This window comes from Hemiscyllium ocellatum, chromosome 24, assembly GCF_020745735.1.
Source record: "Hemiscyllium ocellatum isolate sHemOce1 chromosome 24, sHemOce1.pat.X.cur, whole genome shotgun sequence".
Lineage (NCBI taxonomy): Eukaryota > Metazoa > Chordata > Chondrichthyes > Orectolobiformes > Hemiscylliidae > Hemiscyllium > Hemiscyllium ocellatum.
In genome coordinates, this window is record NC_083424.1 from 8,392,543 (window position 1) to 8,417,892 (window position 25,350).

Here is a 25,350-nt window from a genome sequence, read left to right on the forward strand (position 1 = left end):
GTATAGTGCAGTGGGGTCACCTGTGGTGTGACATGACCCCAAGGACCTAGTCGAGGCCATTCCCATGGGTACTGAACTTGCTTATCGGCTCCTGCTTGACCGCTCTGTGTTGTTGCTTGTCCCAAACTCCACCTTGGAGAATGGTCACCTGAAGGTCTGAGGCCAAATGGCCCAGACCATTGAAGTGTTCCCGACTGGGAGAGAACACTCCTGACTGGTATTGTTGTGCAGTGTCCATTCATCTATTGTAACATCTGCTCGGTCTCACCAATTTACCATGTCTCAGGGCAGCCTTGGCTCCAGCGTATGAGAGAGACAATATTGCCAGGTCACATGAGTGCTCACCATGTACATGGTGGGAGGTGCCCCACGTGTAATGGTGGTAACCATGTCGAGACATTGACATGTCTTACAGCGGTTGCCGTGACATCATCACATCTCGGTGACACTGGACGAAAACCTGGTGTTGTGTGCTTTTTAACTTTAACTAACTTAGATTGACTTCCAATTAATCTTGCATTTAAATTTCTCATTCTTCTTTTCAAATCTCTCCAAGGCTTTTCAATTTCCTCCAGTTTTAAAGCTCTTCAGTATCAGCACACTCAATTCTGACTGCTGGATTTTAGAATCCATACAAATTAGAGCCCTTACAGTGTAGAAACAGGCCCTTCAGCCCAACAAGCTCATACCAGCCTCTGAAGAGTAACCTACCCAGACCCATTCTCCTACCCTATTACTCCACACTTACCCCTGGCTAATGCACCTAACCTACACATCCCTGAACACTCAGGGCAATTTAGCATGGCCAATTCATCAAACCTGCACATCTTTGGACTGTGGGAGAAAACTCACACAGACACTGGAAGAATGTTCAAGCTCCACACAAAGTAGCCTGAGGCTGTAATTGAACCTGTGCTAACCACTGAGCCACTGTGCAGCAGTTAATGATTCCACTGTTGCAAGTCATGTCTTCAGCTGCTCTTGAACTCTTGGAATTCTTTCTGAAACCTCTCTACCTTTCTTTCATCTTTCAATGCTGTCATTAAAATCTATTCAAAACCAGTTCCGAAGAAGTGTCACTGGATCTAAAATGTTAATTCTGATTTTTCTGCACAGATGCTGTCAGATGTGCTGAGCTTTTGCAGAAATTTATATTTATGTCCTTTAAAACCTTTAGCCAAGTTTTCAATAATCTGACCTAATAATCTGAAGCGGATTCATGCAAAGAGTTTTGTTTGATAGATTCATGTGACCAGAAATTTGAGTCTTAATCTGCTCAGCATTGTTAACCTGACTGCTCGACATAACCTGGAAAGTCTTGGTTAGAACTTGTTATAAATTCCACTGGTGGAAATTGGATATGTTTGCTAAATACTTGTGAAACATTTCTGAATTTGCAGCTTCTGTATCTTAATACAATTATGTGTGGAAGCACTGCAATATAGAATCAACAGTTCTATGTTGCTGATATGTCCTTAACATCAGAATCTCCCAAGATGCTTCACAGAATCATTATTAGACAAAACCCTTGGATTGAGCCATATGAGAGGGGCTTAGGTCAGGTGATCAAAAGTTTAATTAAAGAGGTAGATTTTAAGGAGTTCCTTTAAAAGGAGAAAAGCAAAATGAAGTGGTGTAGCTTAGTTAATCTGAAAGAGTATGACTTGTTCCTTCAGCAGGCCAAACATTTATGCATAGAATAGTCAAAATATCATGAACTTTGCCAATGGATTTCTCTGGCCATCTAAGAATGGGTTAGAAAGGGGCACATCCAAGATTGGAACGGTCTAGAAGGGTCAAGTTGTTGGGCTCTGCACTACAACATTGGCCAGACAGAGCTTTAGCCTACCTCAGTCAAGTCATTTTACTTACCAAATACTGTAAAAGAGTCAGAGAACATTAAAATTTCTCTTAGCTTCATTTTTGCTGTGAGGAAATGCCGAAGGAAGGAGGGAGCTGGTCTGAGTCCAGGGCCGCGTCTCAATCTACTGAAGTGATGAGCCTGCTTACGTACCAGGCCTTGGTTGCAGAGCTCGCCAAATCTCATGAGGTGCTGAGAAAGCAGATTGAAAACAAGCTGGCCTCGATCTCTGTTACGCTACAGAAGCACGGACAGCAGCTGGAGACCTTGGGAAATGGTTAGACAAGGTCGAACGCCGAGACCGACTCATTGAAGATTGAAGGCCTGTAAACGCAGGTCCGTGCTTTATTTGATCAGGTTGATGATCTTGAGAACAGGGACAGGAGGAAGAATCTTCACATTATCGGTCTGCCAGACGGGGAGGCAGGTGAGCGGCCAGTGGAATATTTTTGAGAAGTGGCTGCTGGAATTTCTTCCCTGGAGGCTGAAATGGGAGGAATGAAGAGCTCACCGGGTTATGGCGTGGAGGCCAGGTATGGACCAATGCCCTCTTCCTATCCTGGTGCTTTTCCATAATTATGAAGACAAGCAGATGGTCATGGAAGCTTCCAGAGCCTAGGGGAAGGATCTGAGGCCTTTGGTTTGCGAGGGCTCCAGAGTCATGTTTTTTCAAGACTTCTAGGTGGCAGTGATTTGGAAAAGGAAATCGAATGATGGCATCAAGAAAAGACTGAGCGCCCTTGGGATCCAGTACTTTCTAAGGTAACCAGCGATGCTTCGGCTTATCTTTAATGGATCAGTACACTTATTTGACTCGCCAGAGAAAGCAAGAAACTTTGTGGACTTGTTAACTTAGACTGGACAGTTGAGTAGGTATGATAGCGTTGTTCAGGTTTGTCCTTAAGGGAAGTTCTGTTGGGGTCTCCCTTTTTTTTGGTAATACGTTGTGTTAAATATGCTCTGGGATGGACAGAGTATTTACCTTTTGATTTAAAACTAAGCTATATCAAGGGATGGGTGGTGTATTTACTTTTAACTCATTTGTTCATATTGCAATTCATTCCTTATTTCCTTTTTCGGTCTGTGTTTGTGGTACCATATTATTCTTCCATAGCTCGAAGGAGTTAAAAAGGTGGTTGGGATGGTTAAATATTTATTTACGGGTAGTTTAAACCCGGTTTTGGTATTTAACTACTCTGTTTGTCATATTGGTAGAGAATAGGATTTTGGCGTGTGCAGGTGTGCCCCCTTTGAGTGGGGCTAAGTTCCCTAATCAGCGCCTTTAGTGCTCTGTGGTTTTGTTTTTTGGTGCATGTAGTTTTTGTGTTTTGTGGATTTTCTTTCATTGAGACTCAGTGATTTGTAATTTTGATTTATTCCTTGAAATTTTACTATAGAATGTTATGGCTAAGGATGTGTTTAAATGGTGTACCTGCAACATAAGGAGAGCCACTCACCAGTTAAGACAATAAAGGTACTCTCCAGCCTTAAAAAAGAAAGGGTGGATGTGGCTGCCTTGCAGGAGACACATCCAGATGATAAAGAGCATTTGAAATTGGAGCAGAATGGGTATCACCAGGCTTAATTCTCATTTTTTAACACCAAGAGCAGGGGAGTGGCCGTACTTTTTAGGAAGAATCTCCCAATTAAGGTGCTAGTGTGCATCAAAAACACATGGGAGATTTGTAATCCTTAAAAGCCTTGATAAATGGGGAAGAATATGGTATCTTAAATGTTTACTGTCCCCGGCCCACCCTCTCAAATTCTTGGTAGATGCATTCTATAAGCTGATTAATCTTGCATTTGGGCATATTATCATGGGAGGGATTTTAATTGTCTAGTAGATCCCATGGTAGACAGATTGCCCAAAGCCTCCCGATTTCTTCTTTACAATATAAACACCTGAGGGATTTGTGTATGGAATCTGGGTTAGTGGACATCTGGAGGCATTTCCACCCTCCAGGCAGAGATTTTGTTTATTTTTCCCCAATTCGCAGAGATGTCATTCCAGGATTAATCGCTTTTTCACTCCCGCAACATGCTTGAGCTCAGCAGTATCCTATACAATTGTAATATCTCTGACCGTGCTCCAGCGGTCAAGAGTAAGGATACTAGAGCAGGTTTGGGACACCAGCGATTGTATCTGTTCAACCTTCAGGATAGCAAGTTTATTGAGTACTTTTCCAATTAATTCAGGCTTTCCTAGAAGTTAATTCAGGCTCGGCCAATAATCCATCCATTCTCTGGGAAACTGCTAAAGCGTATGCCAGGGGCTTAGTTATTTCCTACTCTGCCGGTAAGAAATGACAGAAAGGTAAGCAGCAACGTTTGCATGAAACACTGTCGAAGGCAGCCGAGAAGGTATACTTTGATATGTCCTTGTTGGTTAAGCTACAGATGATCACAGCACTTCGGTCCACATTGAACCCCTTGCTCTCTCAGACAGCTAAGAAGGAGCTTGCTTTTGCAAAACAAAGGTTGTTTAAGCATGGTGATAAACTGGGCAAGTACTTAACATAGCTTGCCAAGAAAAAGAGCATCCCTCAAGCCATTACTTTGATCATGGAAAGTGCTGGAAACCTAACTTGTGATTCTAAAAGGATTAACGCAGCATTTTGGTCATTTTACACTGAATTATACCAATCTGAAAGTTGAGGGTGGGCGGGTTAGGATGGAGTCTTTTTCAAGAATCTGGATCTCCCGGGTGTGGTCCCCGAACAATAGTCTATCGTTTATGCCCTATTTGTTAGTTCAGGAGGCTATGAAGCAGCTCCAAAATAGAAAGGCGTCTGGTCCTGACAGATTTCCCAGTGCATTTTATAAAGAATTTATAAACATACTGTCAGGACTGATACTCAGTGATTCGCACAGTCAGGGTCTCCTCCCACCATCTTTAAGGAAGATTAATGTCTCCCTTAATCTTAAAAAAGGGGAAGGCCCTGGAGGATTGTGCTTCCTTTCGGCCCATCTCACTTTTGAATGTTGATTCAAAATTCTACCTAAGTCTAGAAACTGGATTGCCTTCCATTATTAAGGAGGACCAGACAGGCTTTATAAAGGACCACAGATCATCTAATAATGTCAGGAGTTTACTCAATGTGATCCAAGCATGTCGTCAACAGTCTGTACAGGGATTAGCGATCTCTGTAGTTGCAGAAAAGGCGTTTGATGGGATCGGATAGCCATACCTTTTTTATTCTTTAGAGTGGTTTGACTTGGGTGAAGTCTTTATCAGATGATTAAAAGTTGTTTATAGTGACCCTCTTGCGGCGGTTCTCACCAGTGCTGTGCGGTCACGCATCTTAATGATGCTTGTAACAATCCCCATGAATGCCCCTTCTACAAAAGGTAAAATCAAACACAAGGGCTTACAGAAGAGATGTCAGAGAGGAGGGGGATCAGCATGGACCTGCTTCTTTGGGTCCAGCAGCTTCACAACTAACTGACAGTTTTAAGTGTACAGCCAGATTGCTAAAACCAAGCCAAACCAGAGAAAAGCGGAGGTGGGAGAACTGGCCACTCTCTCTTTTCGTTGTACAATGTTTTTATGTAAAACTTGAAAGCCTTTTGCTGGAGGTAATATCTGATTGCTGCAATCAAACCAGCCCTAAAATCCTTCAAACCTAGACTTTTCAGAACTGCTGCTTTTACGACACCTCTAGGGAAAAAAAAATCAAGGACAGCATAACCTTGATGAAAGGAGCAGCATTGTCACACATGGCTCTTATGTGGCATGAACGTTATTTGCCTCATGTCAGCCCAAGCCTGGATTTTGTTTAGGTCCTGCTGCATTTGGACACAGACTGCTTCTGCATTTAAGGAGTCATGAATGATGCTGAATGTTGTGTGGTCGTCAGTCAAGATACCCAGTTCTGATCTTCATGGTGGAGAGAAGAGCATTCATACAATAGTTGAATATAGTTTGTTTAATCCATTGCATTATGCTAAGGAACTCCCACAGGCATAGTAAGCAGCTGAGACAACTCACTTCCAACAACTCTAGCCATCTTCCTTTGTGTAAGATACCACTCCAGCCAGTAGAAAATCTTTCCCTTGCTCTCATTGACTCCAGGTTTACTAAGGCTTCTTGACACTATCTGTGGTTAATGTTGCCTGAAGGTCCAGGTCAGTCAGGTTCAACTCTTCAGTCACAAAAACAGAAATTGCTGAAAAAACTCAGCAAGTCTGGCAGCATCTGAGGAGAGTTAACATTTTGAGTCCGGTGACACTCCTTCAGAACTCTTGTCCGATGTTTGAAAGAAGCTGTAATGAGGTCAGAAATTGAGTTGCCTTGGTGGATTCCAAACAGTGTCAGTAAGCAGGTTATTCTTTTGCAGTGCTGCCACATTGCACTCATTCAGTGATTCCTAACTTAGACTTAATGACTGAATTTGGATTGATAGGATAGTAATTTATAGGTTGGTTTTGTCCTGATTTTTAACCACAGGAAGTTACCAGCAATTTCTCGAAATTGTTTGTTTCATCAGCCATTTCTTGGTATGTGAAGTGAATCAAATTGGTTGAAGATTGGGCATCTTTGATGCTGAAGATCTAAAGCTGGGGAATATCTGATTAGCTAGACCAGTGTGACTTAAAAGAAACTATGGCAATGAGATTATTCGATGAAAAGAATAATTCATTTAATTTTCAGAGTATTGAAGGACTTCAAATGTGTATTTGAGGTCCTTCCAGGTAGGTAAATTGAAATGGATGAATAGCCTCTTTAAATCTTTATCGTATTTGGTATCATTGTTAGATAATGCAAGCCTTATTCTCGGAGTTGAGTGGAGCTTAGCTTGACAATTTAGTGCAATATAGGAAGAAATTCTGCTTTGTAGATAGGCATCTTGTAGGCTGACATGTCCACACCATGTTTTTGTTGTTCACTGTTCAAATGGCAGCAAGTTCTGACCAGTGTTGCTTCCAGCTCACTGCCTTTATTCCTGATGAAGGGCTTTTGCCCGAAACGTCGATTCGCTGCTCATTGGATGCCGCCTGAACTGCTGTGCTCTTCCAGCACCACTGATCCAGAATCTGGTTTCCAGCATCTGCAGTCATTGTTTTTACCTAGCTGGTACAGATTGATTAATTTGTCTTTTAGTAGACACTAACCCTCCTGAAGTTGCCTGCTGTGTTCACCTACATAATGACAAGGACGATACTTTTAATTAACTGTAAAGCACTTTAAATGGCCTGAACGTTTGTAGGATGTTATGTAAATGTAAGTTCTCTCCTTTGAGCACCTTCCACACCAGAGAGCATATAATTGGCACTTACCGTGGCTGGATTCAATTAAAACATGAAGTAATTATCAAATGAAATAATCTTTTAGACGTATACAAGAATTCATTAACTCTCACAGCTTGACAGTTGTTCTGAATTGTGGAACCAAGAAATTCGAGATTACCCTGTTCAAAGTTTGTGAGAAGATTTGTAGCCCGGGTGCTCGTTGTTGTGGTTCTGTTCGCCAAGTTGGGAATTTGTGTTGCAGACGTTTCGTCCGCTGTCTAGGTGGCATCCTCAGTGCTTGGGAGCCTCCTGTGAAATGCCTCTGTGATGTTTCCTCCGGCATTTATACAGGCTTGTCTCTGCCGCTTCCGGTTGTCAACCAGAAAAATGCTGCTTTGTGGATAGGCATCTTGTAGGCTTAGATTCCACCAGAAATCCCATTGAATGTATCTTCCGAGGATACTTCTAATTCAAATTTGTGCAGAAAATTATGGAATAATGCAAATAGAGAGGCATGTATTTAATTGTATTTATTCATTATAGAACATCACAATTCAATTGGCATGGCCTGAATGAAGTAAGTTGAAGCTCCAGTAATTACATGAACAGACTTGAATTTGATTTACCGAAGAAGCTCATTGGCATCTGTTTTTAATCATAATTAATCTATCATTTTATAGTTATTTCATTTCTGATGTAATATGACTGGCAGACTGAAGCAAGGGAAAGGATAGAAAGAACAGGGTAACACAAGTCCTTTCTGATTATGTTGGTCCAGAGCTTTGTGTGGTTGCATGGCTTAAGTCAATTGCTGGTAACTTTTTTAAGGTGTTGAATCATGTGCTTTTGAAGAGAGTCAGCGCTCTATAGGAATTTAAATCATATAATGACTAATGGAAGTGCTAAATTTGGCATTTAAAAAATTCAGCTCTAGGATGATAGAATGAACATTATGCAGTTTTTAAAAAAATACTCATTATGCTGTCTTTTAAATCAGCTAATGCTTTCTTTGGAAAATTTCAAGAAAATATGTTATGAATTTGATTGCAAATATTGCAGTATAATTTTGAGTTCCCTGGGATTGTGCATTGCAGAGTTTTTGCTTGAGGGAAAATCTCAATACTTAGGCTGATTATATCAGTTCTTTGAGCTAAAGTTGTTGGTGTTGGAGTTTGGCTTCAAGGCAAGGAATTTAACATTAGTGTGTAAGTTGGACTTCCAGATTCTAGCTATTCTATCATCATATTTTTCATGAGTTGTTACCTCTCAAAATGGAAAGGAATCTTGTGTTGTTACTATTCCAATCTTAATTATAACTTCTCAGATTGATAAGAATTCACAAATGTCAATTTAACCTCCTCAGTGAAGTGTGGTCACATCATATTGGGTGTAACTGTCACAGCTGAAGTGATTGTGCTAATTGGCTTTTCTCTTCTTTCATAGTCTCTGTATTGCTGCTATTATTGTGCAGTAAAGGCATTAGATGTAGCAATTCTATTCAAGCACATGTGATTTAAACCACTCCTTTTTTAAGAGACAAGGGGTCATTGAAGTGTGGCTAGCAATCTCAGTTTAAAGCCTGAAGTTGATCTCTTGCTAGGTATCTGGTTTACCAGAAAAATCCAGAAAGGTTTATACTTTTAAAATAAGACAACAAGGAGACACGTTGGAAGTGATGTGGAAAATGCAAGTCCACTGGAGTACTTCACAGGAAAGTTCGGAATTTGAACAAATTGGCTTCAAACTAACAGAGGAAAAATTTGGAAATATCAGGGTGATCTTCAACAGCGGTAATGACAGTACTGTGAGGTCACTTAGTGTATTAGGGATAAAGATACTTGAATCATTTGAGAAAATAAATTGGCCTCCATATGGGAGGGGTACAGTTGACAAGGAGATGTGAAACTGTGTATTTGATGTCCTTCCAGGTAGGTAAACAGAAATGGATGAATAGCCTCCCCACTGCTGTTTATGTGATTTTGTTGACATGTCACTAATTTGATGGTTCTGTCCTGAAGTAGATCAGTCTTGGTCATTATTAAAAGTTCTCATCAGAACTAATAAACATTATTCTCAAAAGCTATGCGGATTCCTTAGCACTACTTTTCTCAAAATAATTCCAATAAATTTTTTAAACATGACCTGTTGCTTGCAAGATAATGGTTCATATCCCTCTTACTTAGGTAAGAGAGAGGTTGTGGAATGTTGCTAAGGTTTTATTTTCTTGCTCCAGTCTTTGTTTTTGACTATTCAAATTAGATTTACCATCATCCACAATGCTATTACACCATATCTGTTGAGTTCTTGTACATTAGCTTGCTTTTGATTAATGTACCTCAGTCTCATGTTTTTGTTTTTTATTTTCATGGTTTTGTGCTCCTCTCTCTGAAGCCAAAGTTAATGGCCTTTCATATGTGCATTCCAGTTTCTTTTCTTCCTAACCCTTCCAAACTGAAATGTAAGCTTGAAACAGTTCCACATTAGTTTTAATTCTGTATCCTTTTCAACTTAAATTTCCTTGAAGCCCTTAAAATAGCCACATGGTTTATTATTCTGCACTCTTGTCACACATTATTTTTTACCTTCACTTTTGTTAGTTATTAAATCTGATTTTCTAAAATGTGTGAAAACCTAAGCATACAAGTATTTCAAGCCGTTAATTGGTTTCAAAGTCAGTTTTTCCCTTTTCCCCTCCAACGACCAACAAAAAACTAAGTATATCATTTGGCATACTTAGAATTCCTTGACTCTTATTTCTTTCCTGCAACCAGAAACTGTCTGCTGTCCTTTTTGACAGCATCACCTATTTTGTAGCTACCAAATTATATGCTTCTATCCAGACTATAAAAGAAGACATCCAATACCTCTGATTTGACTTATTATTCACATGTACCAAGATACAGTGAAAAGTGTTGGTTTTGTGTGCTATCCAGACAAATCATATCTTACGTAAGTATGTCAGGGTAATAGAACAGAATGCCTTTTACAGCTACAAAATAGACTTTAATCTGAGAGATCTGTTCATAACTCTAATAACGGGAAGAAACTTCTCAAATCTGTTGGTACCTGTTTTTAAACTTCTATAGTTACTTCCTGATGAAGGAAAGTATAACTGGGGTGGGAGTGTTCTTTGAACATGTTGGCCGCATTCTTGAGGCAGTGGATGGTATAGACTGGAAGGAAGGCTGATTTGCTTGATGGACTCTTGTGTTTACAACTGTCTAATGTCTTGTGGTCTTGGGTAGACAGGTTGATGAAGGGTTTTTTGCCCCAAACGTCGAATTTCTGGCTCCTCGGATGCTGTCTGAACTGCTGTGCTTTTCCAGCACTACTCTAATCCAGAATCTGCTTTCCAGCATCTGCAGTCATTGTTTTTACCTAGACAGGTTGCTGTACTAAACTATGATTCAACCAGACAGGATGCTTTCTGTGGTGCACCCATAAAAATTGGTATGAGTTATTGTGGACAATCCAAATTTCCTTAGCCTTCTGAGGAAGCAGAGATGCTGGTGTGCTTTCTTGACTGTAGCCACTTTTCAAAATTTTAATTATAGACTCCATTATACAGCTTAGAAACAGACTCTTTGAACCAACTCGCCCATGCTGACCAAATTTCCTAAACTGACATGGTCCCATTTGCCAGCATTTGGTCCATATCCCCCCTCAACCCTTCCTATTCATGTACCCATCCTGATGCCTTTTAAATGTTGTAATTGTACCTGCCTCCACCAACCCTCTGGCAGTTCATTTCATACATGCATCACCCTCTATGTGGAAACAGTTGCCCCTCAAATCCCTTTGAAATCTTTAACCTCTCACCTATGTCCTCTAGTTTTGCACTCCCCTTTCCTTGGAAAAAGACATTGTCTATTCACCTTATCTGTGCCCCTCATGATTCCACTAACCTGTGAGGTCCTCATTCAGCCTCTGACGCTCCAGGGTAAAAAGCCCCAGCCTATTCAATCTCCCTCTATAGCTAACACCCTTCAATCCCAGCAACATTCTTGTAAATCTTTTCTGAACCCTTTGAAGTTTAAAAACATCTTTCCCATGGCAGATAGTCTAGGAATCTTCACTCGTGGGCAATATTGGCAAATTTCTCTCCCTTGTTGCCAATGAAAAGGCGTGGCCCTCGAAGAGTGCAGTCTGTGCTGTTATGGCACATGTAAATAGAGACCAGCTTTTTCCCAGAGTGAAGGATTCAATAACGAAAGGTCATGCTTTCATGGTGAGAGTTGGAAAGTTTAAGGGGGATACATGTGGCAAGTACTTCACACAGAGGATGGTGGGCATTTGGAACGCGTTGCCAGCAGAGGTGGTAGAGGCATGCACGGTAGATTCATTTAAGATGCGTCTGGACAGATGCATGAGTAGGTGGGGAGCAGAGGGATACAAGTGCTTAGGAATTGACCGACAGGTTTAGACAGTACATTTGGATCGGCTCAGGTTTGGAGGGCTGAAGGGCCTGTTCCTGAGCTGTAAATTTTGTTCTTTGTTCTAAAGTGCTGTTTGATGTGGAGTTCTGGGATTCTGGCTCAACAATAATGAAATAGGGCAATATTTGGCTAAGTCAACAGGGTTGGAACTAATCTTGGGGGTTAGCTTTCCCAAGCACTGCCACTCTTGCTTCCTAATTGCTCAAATCTGTTTCTTTGACAATCCATTATATGAACTCCAAGATTCATGTGCCTTGGGGGTGATGGAAACTGTTTGGAATATAACCCACTTGCCAGAATGCCCAGTGGGTCCTTGGTCACATCGCTAAACACAGCTCAGCTGAGTTTCTGGCTGATCACTGTTGCGAGGAATATTGATATGGATCCCCTATGACACTGCCAGTAAATGTTGAAGAGTAAATGTTGAATGTTGATGGAGGGTCTCTTTTTGGTACTTGTCATTGTCTACCTTTTTTATGGCCTTTTTTTAAATTGATTGTTAATTGCCACATCAATTCTGGATTTTGTTTCATTCTTGCTGCATATGGGCATGGACTGATTCATTGCCTGAGGAAACGTGAATGGACCCAAAGACCATCCAATGATTTTGTCTGTCCGATAATTTTATTTCAGTGATGTTGGTGTTGAGTAATTTCTTACCAGATTAAAATAATTTTTGGATAGCTCTTTGCAAATGCTCCTTTCAATCATAATTGTAGTCTTTTGCATTTACATCATGTTTCTCCAAACATTTCCTCCTGCCTTTTTATCAGCAGCAGCAATTATTTACCTGTCTTTACTGTAATTATCTTCACCTAAATCTGTATTGAGTGAATCCAATTCATACCTAATTTTCAGAAGTTCAAAATTCATGATGACTTCCCAACATTTCACTTCTAGATAATTCTTTTATGGTTTTCATCAGTGGCATCCAATTAGATGAAATTGCTAATTAAGGTAGCAATTGAATATGATTTTCAAATTGACAAAATTTTGTAGGATGCTGCTGTGTGGAGGGGAAAAAAGAAATCAATTTCTCAATAGTTTGTATTCATGTAAATTGTTACTGGTGAACAGACTAGAAAAGTTAGGGCTTCAAAATTACCTCACCTCCCATTCAGAGTGCCTGGAATAAAATAACTCCATTCTGGAAAGTCCTGTGTTGTTTTTCCCCCCCAGTTGCCGCCTTTAAAATGCAATGAAACAGGCTTTTAATTTTATTTACTTTTAGTTCTTTTGTGGGAGCCCTGGGTTTCAGGTCATTTATTGCTCAGCTCTCATTACTAAACCTGAGCTGGCTTGTTAGACAATTTCAGAGTATAGACAGTCGTCATATTACTAAGAGTCTGAAATCTCGTGCAAGCCAGGCCATATGACGATGGCAGATTACCTTCCCTAAAAGTAAACCAGATTTTTTTTCTTTCTTTACCATTAACAGTTTCATGTTCACAGTTGCTGAGATGAACTTTCAATTCCATAATTAATTAATTGAATTCAAATTCCATCAGTTGTCTCAGTGAGATTTGGACCCATGCACTGAGTGTTGGCCTACGTCTCTGGGTTACTAGAACAGGGACATTGCTATTGTCTCATTATCCTCTGTTCTTGCAGGTGGAAACAATAACATGAAGAGGTCCATGTGACAGTCTTGATTAGAGTTGAGTTGAGATATTCTCAGCCTTAGCTGAGTTCTCTGAGGGTAAAGGAAGAATAACCATGTTGTTTGATATCCATTGTCTGCACTTGTCTCGGTTGAATGTTGAACAGATAATTTGTCCATGTTGGTCTGTCATTGACGTTTTACTGAACAGAACATCATAAAGATCTGATTTGAATGTGCCTTTTTTTTCAGGAGAGAGAGAGAGTTTTTCAGTTTCACATGTCCCTAATTATAAAAACAAAACTTGCAACTCCATAGTTTCTAACAGCACTAAATGGCATTTAGTAACCATTTTTCTTCAGATAGTTATTGTTGATTCTAAATGTTTTCAATATGGGAAGGCCATTTGTGGTTATAGAACCCTGCAGCAGCAACTGAAGATCTGAAGTTAAATCATAATTAATTTATCTTCTGCCACTGAGTAAGCCTTTCAGAAGTTCTTTACTTGTAATATAAAAGAAGCTGAATCAATGACAGAAATATTCTGAGAGCTATGCCAACGATTCTTTGCTTTGCTATTTAAAATGGCTTTCATACTTCAGTAGGATCCTTTCTTCTCATGCAGCTATTTATCCAAGATAACCAATGCTGGAGAACTGATTATTGATACTGTCATGGTAACTACCCGAGGATTCCAGTGTGAATGTGAAATGAATGTGAGAATTTAGAAACTTTTCCGGTCTCCCTTCTGATTCCAATCTTAACTGTGGTGGGTAGGAGTGAGAAAATGCATTGCAGTTCACACGTTTTGACAGCTTTTTGACATTTAGGGGTTTTTTTCTGTTTACTGAGTCCAGCTGTGGAGTGTGTGTTTTTATATTTGCAAATTCCACATTTTCATTATTTCTTCTGTCTGGAAATATTTAGTGAAGTTGTACCTATAAAGGTGGTCACAACTTAATAATATTTCAGCATTGTGATATGGATTAGCACAACTCATTTAATTTAAGATTGCCATATTTGCTTTTATTGCAGTAGAACTGATCTGTCTAAAGCAATAATGAGGCGAGTATCTCTGTTGTTACATGATTACTTTCTATAATTTAATATCTGGCCATTCACAATCGACAGGAGTTGAGACAGAAATATGCTGACCCACAATTTAGTGTTGTGACATCATAATCATTCTTGCAACCCAGAGACACACTAAATAGTGCTAATTTTCAGCTTCTACCCTCTTATTAGACTTGAGCTTGATTGTGCACAGGATGTTCATGCAGACTTCTGAGTGGACAAGTGCCTGCAAAGAGAAAACTCAGTAGATGAAAACATTATATTTTGTTAACTACATATTCTCAAAGATGGGGAAAAAAATCCTTCATATGATTCCTGCTGATTTCACTTAAATCATAAAGCAGTTCCGTAGTGACAACTGTCTCTTAGGCAAGTATTATTTGCTTTTCCATATTAATGCAACAGCCACATCATTTCAAATAATGTGTTGATTTTCTATTTATCTGAGAAATTGTTGAAATATTTGACAATTGTGTAATATTCTTGGCTTAAAACCAAATCTGAAACACTGTTGCTTCCTTGGGATTTTTTGACAGTATTAATAATGCTGAGAAGAGTGCTTTAACAAAATCACAGCAGGAACATAACAGCAATTTTGAAACTAAACTGCAATTTCATTAAGCCAGCCTTGGGGAGTTGTATTATAATCTAGTTTATTCATAAAATAACTTGGTGCAGCCTTATCTTGATGTATGATTTTTGAACTGTTGATTATTTTGTGAATTTACTATCCTAATGAGAGTAAACCAAAGCCTTATCCCCACACACTCGTAAACCAAAGCCTTATCCACAGAGACCACAGTATTCTTGAAAGACAAACAGAGGGGTTTGTCCTGTTTCTTGGACCAATACTTATATTTCATCCAAGATCACTAAAAAGATCAGGTTGTCCTTGCCGTTTTTGAGATATTTCTGGGTGTAATTTGCTTGCTGAGGCGTTTCAAAATGTACTCCATTAGTTGTGAAATGTTTGTGATATCTTGAGGTCATAGATGCTACAGAAATGCTAGTTTGTAAATTTTTTAGGAACAAAACATTAAAATTTCCATCCTGCCACCAAAAATACATTGGCAAAAGCATAAGTGATACTGACTTCTCTAAAACCAGTTTAAAGCAGAACAATATTTTTAGCAAGTTCCCATCTGTAATCTGTAACAGATGCTATAACATGTTTCCTATACTTGTCTTAAGACCATGATTTTAAAAGAAAAGTACCTTAGTAGTCAATTCTATTAAAAATCACCTGATATGGCTCACCCCCAATACATATGGCTGAGTCAGCACAAATATCGTTAGCTTAATAATGAACATTTACTGATGGAATTACCACGTTCCAGGACCTCTTGAGTCAGCAACACTGCCCTGCTAGAGACCTGAGAGCCAGCAGAGGGGTGAACATTGTTCAGTCATTTCTCCTCACTAGCATATGTTGATCAGATCTCACTAGTGCAAAGGAGTGTGCTGAGGATCTAGGCTTGCTGAGCATGCTTGTTGCTTGCTCAATCAGGTTTCTGTTCTTCCGTATCATCATCCTCAGCTTGGATGCTACAGCTGTAGCTTTTGAAATTAACATTTTGATTTCAGCATCAAGTGACAAATTACTAATGATTGAGACCCAGATGTCCTAGAACTGATGGAAAGCTGGCCCAACAGAGATCCAAGACAAAAGAACACCACATTCTCATCAGAGTTTCTCCATACAAATGAAGCTGCATACCAAGAAACGCTCACAAGTACATGGAAAGACTCAACCCTGTAAGGAGTTTGTTTTGACTGTCACCATCAGGAAGAGACGTAGAATCGTCATGGTTCAGGATGTTGCCATACTGCCATGAAGCAGCTTTGACAATGTGACACTGAAGATTGGTAATAAGTACACATCTAAGCTCCGCAAGTGTTATCAATTGGTCACATAATGCTGAAAGAACATGTTTACCAGTATTCAGGCTGATACTACCTGAGATTCTCTGGAGCTTGCCACCATTGTAATACAATAAGCAGGATGCAATTCCCTATTTATCTAAAAGTTTATTTTTCTGTAAGAGTGCTTTTTCATTTTAATGTTGTTTTCAGTTCCAAAACTATGGTAAACTTTGGATGCTGTCTTTCCTGCCACTACAACTGCAGGGGTAACACTCACTGCGCATGAAATCGCGGTGGCTGTGATGTCACTGCCAGTGATGCCACAGGTAACGAGCTGCATCAGAGAACTATGACATTAAACTTAAATTTAATGCAGAAGACAAGATTTATCTATTTCAGGTCCAAGTTTTGTTTATTCTAGTGTTCGCATTTTGTGTATTGTAACAAGTGGGGCTATGGGGAGGTTATCCAACAGAATGCGCAAATGGGCAATGAGTGTTGAATAGACAATGGGTGAATTATATCAGCAGCACTGTGCAAGCACCTCTAGACCAAGAATACCAACTTCCTGGTTGCATAGTAGCAGGGGATAGTCGACTTTGGGGAGAATAAAAATGTCCATTAGTGTATTTAAGTAATATTGGCCACCATGTGAATTGAGAACATTGAATAGCCTATTATATCCTGATGTAAAAGCCACAGACTAATTATGTCCTGTAATTATTTTTGTTCAAATCTTATTCTGGAACTCATGTAAACCTTTGGATTCCTTGTTAATATCTTAAATAGTTCAACTCTGTGCACCATAACGGAGAGCTTTTTCTGACAATGAAAGCAGGAAACTATTACCAGAAATCAATCTATTGCAGATAAGGGATACTTCTAGTTTACATTGTGCTTTTTATCAAGACAGCAGTAACTCCAATATTAAACATTTTTAACGCAGGAAATGCACCAACATACTTTAGATAAGAGGATAAATGGAAAAGATGTAACATGAATATAGAAGGTGCAACAAAAAACTTGGTTGACAAGGAATATTTCAAGCAGGATCTTAAAGGAGAAGAAATAAATTCTAAGGCAGAATTCTTCAGAAAGAAAAGGCTTAAGTCGCAGGTGTAATAATTTTGCACCTTTTAAGAGACTAGGAACCACAGTAAGTCAGAGTGTGGGAATAATGCAAGATGGAATGCAGGCAGCCAAATGATGAACAAGTGGCATTTTAGAAAGTGAAGGATGGTTGGCCAGCCAGAAGAACATTGAAGCAATGAGTCAGGAGGTAACAAAATGGATGTTTCAGCAGGAGATGGACAATACTGGGAACATTTTAGTTGAAATTCAGATTGATGATCTTCAAGATGATTAGGTTATGAACAGTCTAATTGAGGTTGTGTGAGGGCCATGTCTTTTTCTTATTGTATTTTTAAAAACTGAAATGAGGAAAAACCTTTCTTTTTAGGAAAATCGTGTTTGAAAGTATGGCTACAGTTTGGCAAAGCAAGTACTCTGAAACTAATGCCAACCATCACATAACATAGAGATGCCAGTGTTGGACTAGGGTGGACGAAGTCAGAGGTCGCATGACACCAGGTTATGGTCCAACAAGTTTATTTAAAATCACAAGCTTTCAGAGCGCTTCTCTTTTGTCAGGTGACAAGCAATAACTGAAATTTTGAGTTGCAGATGATTTGGAGCCAAGGGAGATGAAGCTTTTCTTGACAATAAGGAGGAGGAGCGGTCTCTCTCTTTTCTCTTGGGCCAAAATTCACTAAATCCAACAAAAAACAGTTTATTTTTCCAGCAACAGTTGTAAGCTGTGACTTCTAATTGATAACTCCAAGGCTGTTCAGTTAATCTGCAACCTTGTGTCTCAACAATCGGTGGAAGCTTCCAGACGAAGGTGACTGAAGCAATGTGTTGGCTGGCAGAAGAGCCAGAAGGATCATCTCAACAACAGCCGGGAACAAAGACTATTGAACTGTCTTTCCTCTGTCCATAATCAATTACTCTTTCTGCAGTGTGTGACAGTCTGTGTGTAGCAAGGAGTTTAAGGAGATGAGAATTTTATAACTGTTTACTTATAGCTAATGTCTAATCATTTGTAATAGTTAGTGATTCTTTCAGTAGAAAGACCTAGTATGTTTTCTGTCAATCTGGGCCTAATAGGAGCCCAAATTGGGGGAAATTGTGGAATTTTGCATGCTTACAATTTATTTGACATGTTGAGATGACTCCAGAATGACAGGGTTTCCAGCATGCTATCCTAGTCAGCCGTAACACTTGAGACTAATGTCAAGTCAGGAGTGATGGTGAGGGAATGGAGCTTGTTGCAAAGATGACTATTTGTTCTCTGAAAAGCTTTGTAAACTTTCCAATGTTGGATATCAGACCAGCAGTCTAATAAAATGAAAATGAATGTGAGTTTGGTCAGTAGTTTATCCCTGATAGCTGATCCCCATGTCTGAATACCATGTTGCCAAATGATGGTATGTGGATGAAAGACTAAAACTGTGAGCACTCCATACCAATCGATTGAAATATGAAACAAATGCAGAATGCTGGAGAAACTCAGCAAGTCTGACAGCATTTGAGGAGAAAGAAACAGAAAATGTTTCAAAATTGGTATGACTTCAGAATATGTAAACTGAACTGTGAATCCTTTTAAACATTTACAGTACTAGTTTATAGGTGAATCAGGAATGAATGCTTATGAATGAAGAAGTAAATTACCCCTCTTTCCTGTGAATGAGTACAATTTATCAAAAAAACTGTATTGCTATATCATGTGAACACAATTATAGAAGGTGAATTAGATGGACCGTGTGTATTTGACTTCCAGCAATTCATGTGTTCCGATTGCGTAAATGGATCCACCTACTGCAATTTATTTAACATGGAAATGGGCAGAAACTCCCAAAGGAATTGAACAAAATGCTTTTCTGTGGGTTGCTGACATCTTAAACTCTAAGATGTGATGTGGAAGAAATGACTTCAAGCAAGGTATTAAATTGGTATTCATTCACATTTAAGTTTACCCTGCGCTCTTTGGCATTTCAAGACACACACTGAAGGTTAAAGATTACAGCTCAGTGTACTCTTCTCAAGTCCTATTACAAGCGGGTTTTAGACAGGCTTCAAAACTAGCAGAAATTTGAGTCCTTGTTGAAAAGTGTTTGGCAAGCACTGAGCAAAGATTATCGCCAATGATTATTCCAGCCGCTATTCCTCCCAAGTACTTGTTCCTGTTGGCTTTAGACATAGAGAGGAGAATGTTTGCCATTGAAGTCCCCACTAAGTGTGCTTGTATTCTTTTTAGACTCCTACAACTGCCATTTTCTGATCATTGAGGTTCAGGAATAACTGTTATCCTGCTGGGTTCAACAATCTGCAGTGTCAGTCATCTTGTGTTTCACTTAACAGCATGTACTTAGTGGCGCCTTGAGTCTGATAAATATTAGACTGCAAATGACACCGAAATGTCCTACCTAGGAAAGAAAATCTAGAGTTTTGCACATAAGCAAGCCAAGTAAACTTAATGAAATCAAGATACTGTTAATGCTGGAAATGTGAAGCAAACACAGAATGTGCCAGAGCAACTTGGCAGTTTTGACAGCATCTGTGGAGGGAGGCTTAACTCAATATTGTGGTTGCATTATATTCTAACAGCTGACCACCTTTTGCCATCTAGCCACATTTTGCACAGTTTTGTCATGTTATAGTGCTGTGATATATGATGGATTGATAGGGGAGGTGGTTTCGTAGTGGTCATGTAACCCTACTAGTTATCCAGAGGGCCAAGCTAATCCTCTGGGGACATGAACTTTGATATATAAATTTAGTATGTAAACCTGGAATTGGAAGTTAGTTTAATGGTGACCATGAAACTGTTGATGATTGTTGTAAAAGCACATCTGGTTCACTATTGTCCTTTAGGGAATGAAACTTCAAACGCGTAGCAATGTGGTTAATTCTTTAATGTCTTCTGAAATGTCCCAGCAAGCTGCATAGTTGTACCATGTGCGAATGCAATGTGAGTATCAACTTTAAGGAAGGTTTACATTTGGGCACCTTGAATTCTCCACTGATCATGAGGAGGTCGTAAGAGATTTGAAGCAAAAACATTTTTGTCCTTCTAGTGAATAAGTAACAAATATTGTCAATTAGAGTAATCGTGCTTAATTTTGTAGGGATCTTTGGAGAATCATACCATATTACAGCATAGAATGGAACCCTTTAACCATTGCACCGAAGCCAGCTCTCTAAAAGAGCACTGAACTTAATTCCACTTCCCTGGCCTTTATTTGTAAAAGTTTTAGCTTATTTTTTGTAAAAAAGATCATTTTGGGTCAACTTTTATGTCTGCTTCTGGGAAGCCATTTCTTATTCAGCTCTACATTTTTGCGGTAAATTTCTGCTGAACTCTCATTTCATTCTTTTGGCAATGATGTTAAATTTATGTTTAGTTTTACTAATACGAGCCAGTGAACTTGTTTTCCCCATTTTACTTGAACAAAACATCTTCATTTTAAATGGCTCACAGATTTCCACATGCTGTACTTTAATGAAAGCAAATGATAATGGATTTAGCATTGCATTCTTTCTGTTGTACTCTATCACTGCAACGTGTAGGAATTCCTGAGTGTTTTCAACTAGTATTCTGGTTTGCAGGGTTGGTTCATTTGAGCCCCGAAGTCTTTTTGATCCTCTGCTTTTTTTTGTTCATGTTAAGCACATTGTCTCATTCCTCAACTTTGCAAAAGACAGCAAATTTTATCCAGCATCCATCTGCCTGCTTTATTAGCTTGTTAATCCTTCTGAATTTGTTTATCGTCATCTTTACATTTAAGTATTTGCTGAAGGAAGTTGTGTTTACTTACAATCTACCTAATGGAGCAATAGAGAGGAGCAATTGCAATACATTTTGCTGAAGAAGAGCATGGTTACGTTCATATAAGTTTTTTAAAATTGTATTTGCCACAACTTAAATCCCTCCAGGAACTGAGTGTAAGTTAGTCTGACATGATTTGGCTTTCCCAAATTATACTTGGCTGTATTTTAACTAATCTGTGCTTTCCAGTTGATTCATTTTAACTTGTGTTACAGCTTATTGAAACATACTTGCTCCTTACAGCTGATTTATACATTTTTGCTGGTTTGAACAACAATAAATTGGCCATTTTCCAGACCTATGAAAGAACTTTCAAACTTTTGAATACATAGAAACTGGCAGTCAGGGACACTGTTGTTCTCCCTTTGACTTCACTTCGCACTCTTGGGTGTATGATGTGAGGACCCAGATGCCTTTTCCACTGAATTATTTTTCCAGTTTGACTTTCTTATCTATAATCTGCTTAATTGCGGCAACTCCTCTTTATAGTCTTTAATCCCGTTCACTGCATTCCATTCTTAAAGACTGAAGCAAAATACTCATTTGATATTTCTGCTATTCCTTCATATGATTTGCTGATTATTCATTTACAAAAGACTTTGCTGTCTCTCTTTATCACCTCTCAGCTTTTCTACCCACCCTTTTGTTCTGTTCTAGTATGTTTCTTCTTCATATTTTCTATGTATCACTGCATTTCCTTCTGTCCTGATAACTCAAAATTTATTAAATGTCACTTACCCCAAGTATCACATCAACTTATTCCATTTTTCATCGAAGGAATGCCAGCTGAATTAATTTCATCTCTCCAAATATCTTATATCTTATAACCAAGAATTTTCAGATCCTTGTAATGATGTAGGCAGAGCCACGAGTTCATGCTATTTATTATACCCCATCCCACCAGTTGTAATTTGTACTTCCTGCTCATTAATTTTATTCACAATTTGTTTTGAGCTTCATATGTACATGAAACTCAGACCTACATCTGTTTTCTTACAGTGCGAATGATGGTGAATTAAGTATGTGCGAGGATTAACTGTCATTCATATCTTCTCAGGCTATGAGCTCCTCTACCAACCCGAGGTGGTTCGACTCTACTTGTCCTTGCTCACAGAAAGTCGAAATTACAACACATTGGAGGCAGCAGCAGGTGCTCTCCAGAACCTAAGTGCTGGGCAGTGGACGGTGAGTGCAGTAATACATGTAAGGCTGCAATTTTTATTAACAGTTTTGTGTGGAATTTCCCTATAATGACCCTTCTTGATTCAGACTGCCTCCAAACTGTTAACTCTTCTGTTGAGGCATCTAACTTGCATCAGTTTTTTAGTTGACAATGAGGATTTTGAAGTAGAAATTTCTGACTAACCACAACAATAGTTGAGAATATTATTGTCACATGCACAACTTTTAGCTTAAAAAAGGAAGTGCCATTCCATATATTGGTCAGTATGGGAATATTTGATAACGCCTTCAAAACACATGGTTTCTACCGCCTAGAAGGACAAGGGCAGCAGATACATGGGCACACTGCCACTGCAAATCCCACTCTAAGCCATAAATCATACTAACCTGGAATTATATCACCATTTCTTCATTGTCTCTGGGTCAACATCTGGAACTTTCTTCCTAAAATCCTATGGGTGTCCCAACAGACCAAAGGCTACTGCAACAGCCCAAGAAGGCAGCTCAGCAGCATCGTCTTCAGGTAGTTGGAGATGACAACAAAATGCTGGCCCGCCCAACAACACCCACATCTCATGAAGAATTTTATGCAACTTAAACATATCAACTTGGAGCAGGACTAGGCAAACTGGTAATGTCACTAGATGAGTAATCCAGTTAAATGTTCACAGGGTAGGAGTTTGAATCCCACCATGGCAGAGATTGAAGCAGGAGTTTCATTAGAAATCTGGAGTACAAAGGTAACCCACGGCACCCATATTATCACTGTTTCAAAACCCCAGCTGGTTCACTAATGTCCTCTTAAAGAAGGAAATCTACTGTCTTTATCTGATGTGGCCTACATGTGACTGCAGACTCGGTGCAATTAGTGATTGGTAATAGACACTGGCCTAGCTAGCAGTGTCCACGTCCTATGAACTTATAACATCTGATCTGCCATTCAGTATAATCATGGCTAATCTGATTATGGTCTCAACCACGGCTCCCCTTTGGTTCCCTTGTTAGTCAAGAATGTATCTACTTCTGTCTTAAAAATGTTCAATGAGCCTGACTACGTTGCTCTATTGTGAAATGGTTTCCAATGACACTCAACCCTCAGGGAAAAAAATTGTTCATGTTTCTGTCTTAAAGGGATAATCCCTTGTTTTAAACTGTGTCTTCGTCTCCCACAGAGATTGGTGGCTTCAGCATCCATCCTGTCAATTCTTCTCCAGATCTTGTATGTCTGAAATAACTCACAAATTAACCTAAAAGCAGAACAAATGTAATGTAGAATTACATACTGGCAGTTCTCAAAGGAAATCCATTCTGTTTAATTTCCAAATACAAGGTCAGATTCATTAAATTGCAAGTGATGCCCTGAGTTCTGTTGTCACAGCAAGTGCTCAAATCAGTGTCATTAAAACACCATGGCAAAAAACTGCCCAACTCTTGTAAAAATAATGTAAAACAACAAACTAACTGAACTTATCTAAGCTTGTGCAATGAAGTAACAACATTCAGAAGTTCAGTTTCTTATGCCATATAATGTGGAATAAATGTTAGATTACAAACATATTAACATTTATAAGAACGCTTCTTTTGAGATCTAGAGTGTCTTGGTTGGTCAGTGTGCCGTCCAATTTGGTACCACACCATCAAAAAGGTCCCAAATTTGGGCCCTTGAGTTCAGCTATAGTAGTGCTAGATGTTTGACACTTGGTTTTGGGACTGTTGGATTACCATTCACCGTTCCTTCTCAGTCGCAACAAAAATGAAGTGGGACTCAATTCTGGCAACCCACGTGATCAAGGGGCCTTGAGGTGCAGTGTTGGTCTACAGGGGAAGTAAAATAGTTGAAAGTAAGGTTAGGGAAGGGAAGATACCATTGGCAAATGCGTTGAACACCAAATTAATTCATTACTGTAAAGACAGAAGGATGTGATAACACTAAAGATTATAATGAACAAAACTTTGGATCTTTACCACATTCCAAAGATTTCAATTTTTGACCAAATTCATCATAGAATCTGAATGGGCTGACAGTGGCCAATGTCTGAAACAACATTGGTCAAAAACACTTTCTTTTTGATAAAAAGTGAAGAATGGTGTGAGGTGGCTGTGTGTACAGTTAGAACATTTTAAAAACATTTGACTAAGTACATGAATATGAAAGGTTTGGAGAGAATTGGGCCAGTTTGAGATTATATTTGGCATGGACTCGTTGAACCAAATGGTCTGTGTTCGTGCTGTATGACTCTGATTCTGAAGTTGTTGAAGCTGTGCATTTTTCATCAGTTGATGTATCTCTGCAAAGCCAGGAAAGCTGAAGAGTTCCAAAATGCAGTCTGTGTTAATTCACGCAGGTTCCCTGTGAAACTCAGCAAATCATTCTGACTTGTCAGGGTTTCAGGAACTCCATAAAGCACTTCATATTCCAACAATAACCATTGGAAGACAAATTGATTTGCATAGTTCCTTTTTCAAAAGTAACTTTTAGTCCTGGTCAATTGTTGTATTGATTTGAAAGCAGAATGTACATTATCGTGGAGAAGAGAGGAAAGAAGTAAAACTTATACACAAATGTATGCAAATGTGGAAGCCTTTAGTTCTGACTTTCTTTAGGCAATACAGATAATAACTTAAGTATTTTGGGATAGTGTTTAAATATCCACTTGAGAAGTCCACTCTTAAAAAATTGGTGATTTTTTTTTAACAATTCAAACTATTACAATGAGTTGAAATTTAGCGAAGGCTGGAGCTTTGAATTTTTTTTTTAGAAAAGCACATCAGGTCAGCAATATCTGACATAAAGCAATGTTGAAAGGGCCAGCCAAAATGAGGATTAAATAAATCTGATGATGTTAGAGTTATTGATATGGCGCGTGATTGATGTACACTGCTGCTAGGTGAGGTCCCACTTTTTTTTCCGCTTAAGTGCTTTTTTTTTTAAGGTTTCATTTTTTAAAAGGCAAGTGATGGTATTGTCGTCATGTTCTCAATCAATTCTTGGTGAATTCCGCATTTAAGGGCAGAAAGATTTTATATCTATTTCTTACTGATCTTTTGAATTTTTACTGTCAGTAAATAATGGAATAGACTCTTATTTTTCATTTTCAAACTTTTAACTTGCAAAGAGAATTCATACTGGTCAAGAGAGAATGGAGTTTCTCTAATTTACAAAATTGCTTCACAATTTCTAAGTGTATCTAGCTTGCACTGATGTGAGTTTGAATTT

The 25,350-nt window shown here is 39.0% G+C and overlaps 1 protein-coding gene across 13 annotated transcripts in view; it reads left to right on the plus strand.

The window, feature by feature from the left end:
- arvcfb (ARVCF delta catenin family member b) overlaps positions 1–25,350 on the plus strand; it is a 323,925-nt gene that overhangs the window by 277,781 nt on the left and 20,794 nt on the right. For all 13 annotated transcript variants that reach the window (XM_060843423.1, XM_060843416.1, XM_060843422.1 and 10 more), the window contains one exon: positions 22,009–22,136. In XM_060843423.1, coding sequence (XP_060699406.1) covers positions 22,009–22,136 — 128 coding nt within the window. The remainder of the gene's footprint in view (positions 1–22,008; positions 22,137–25,350) is intronic.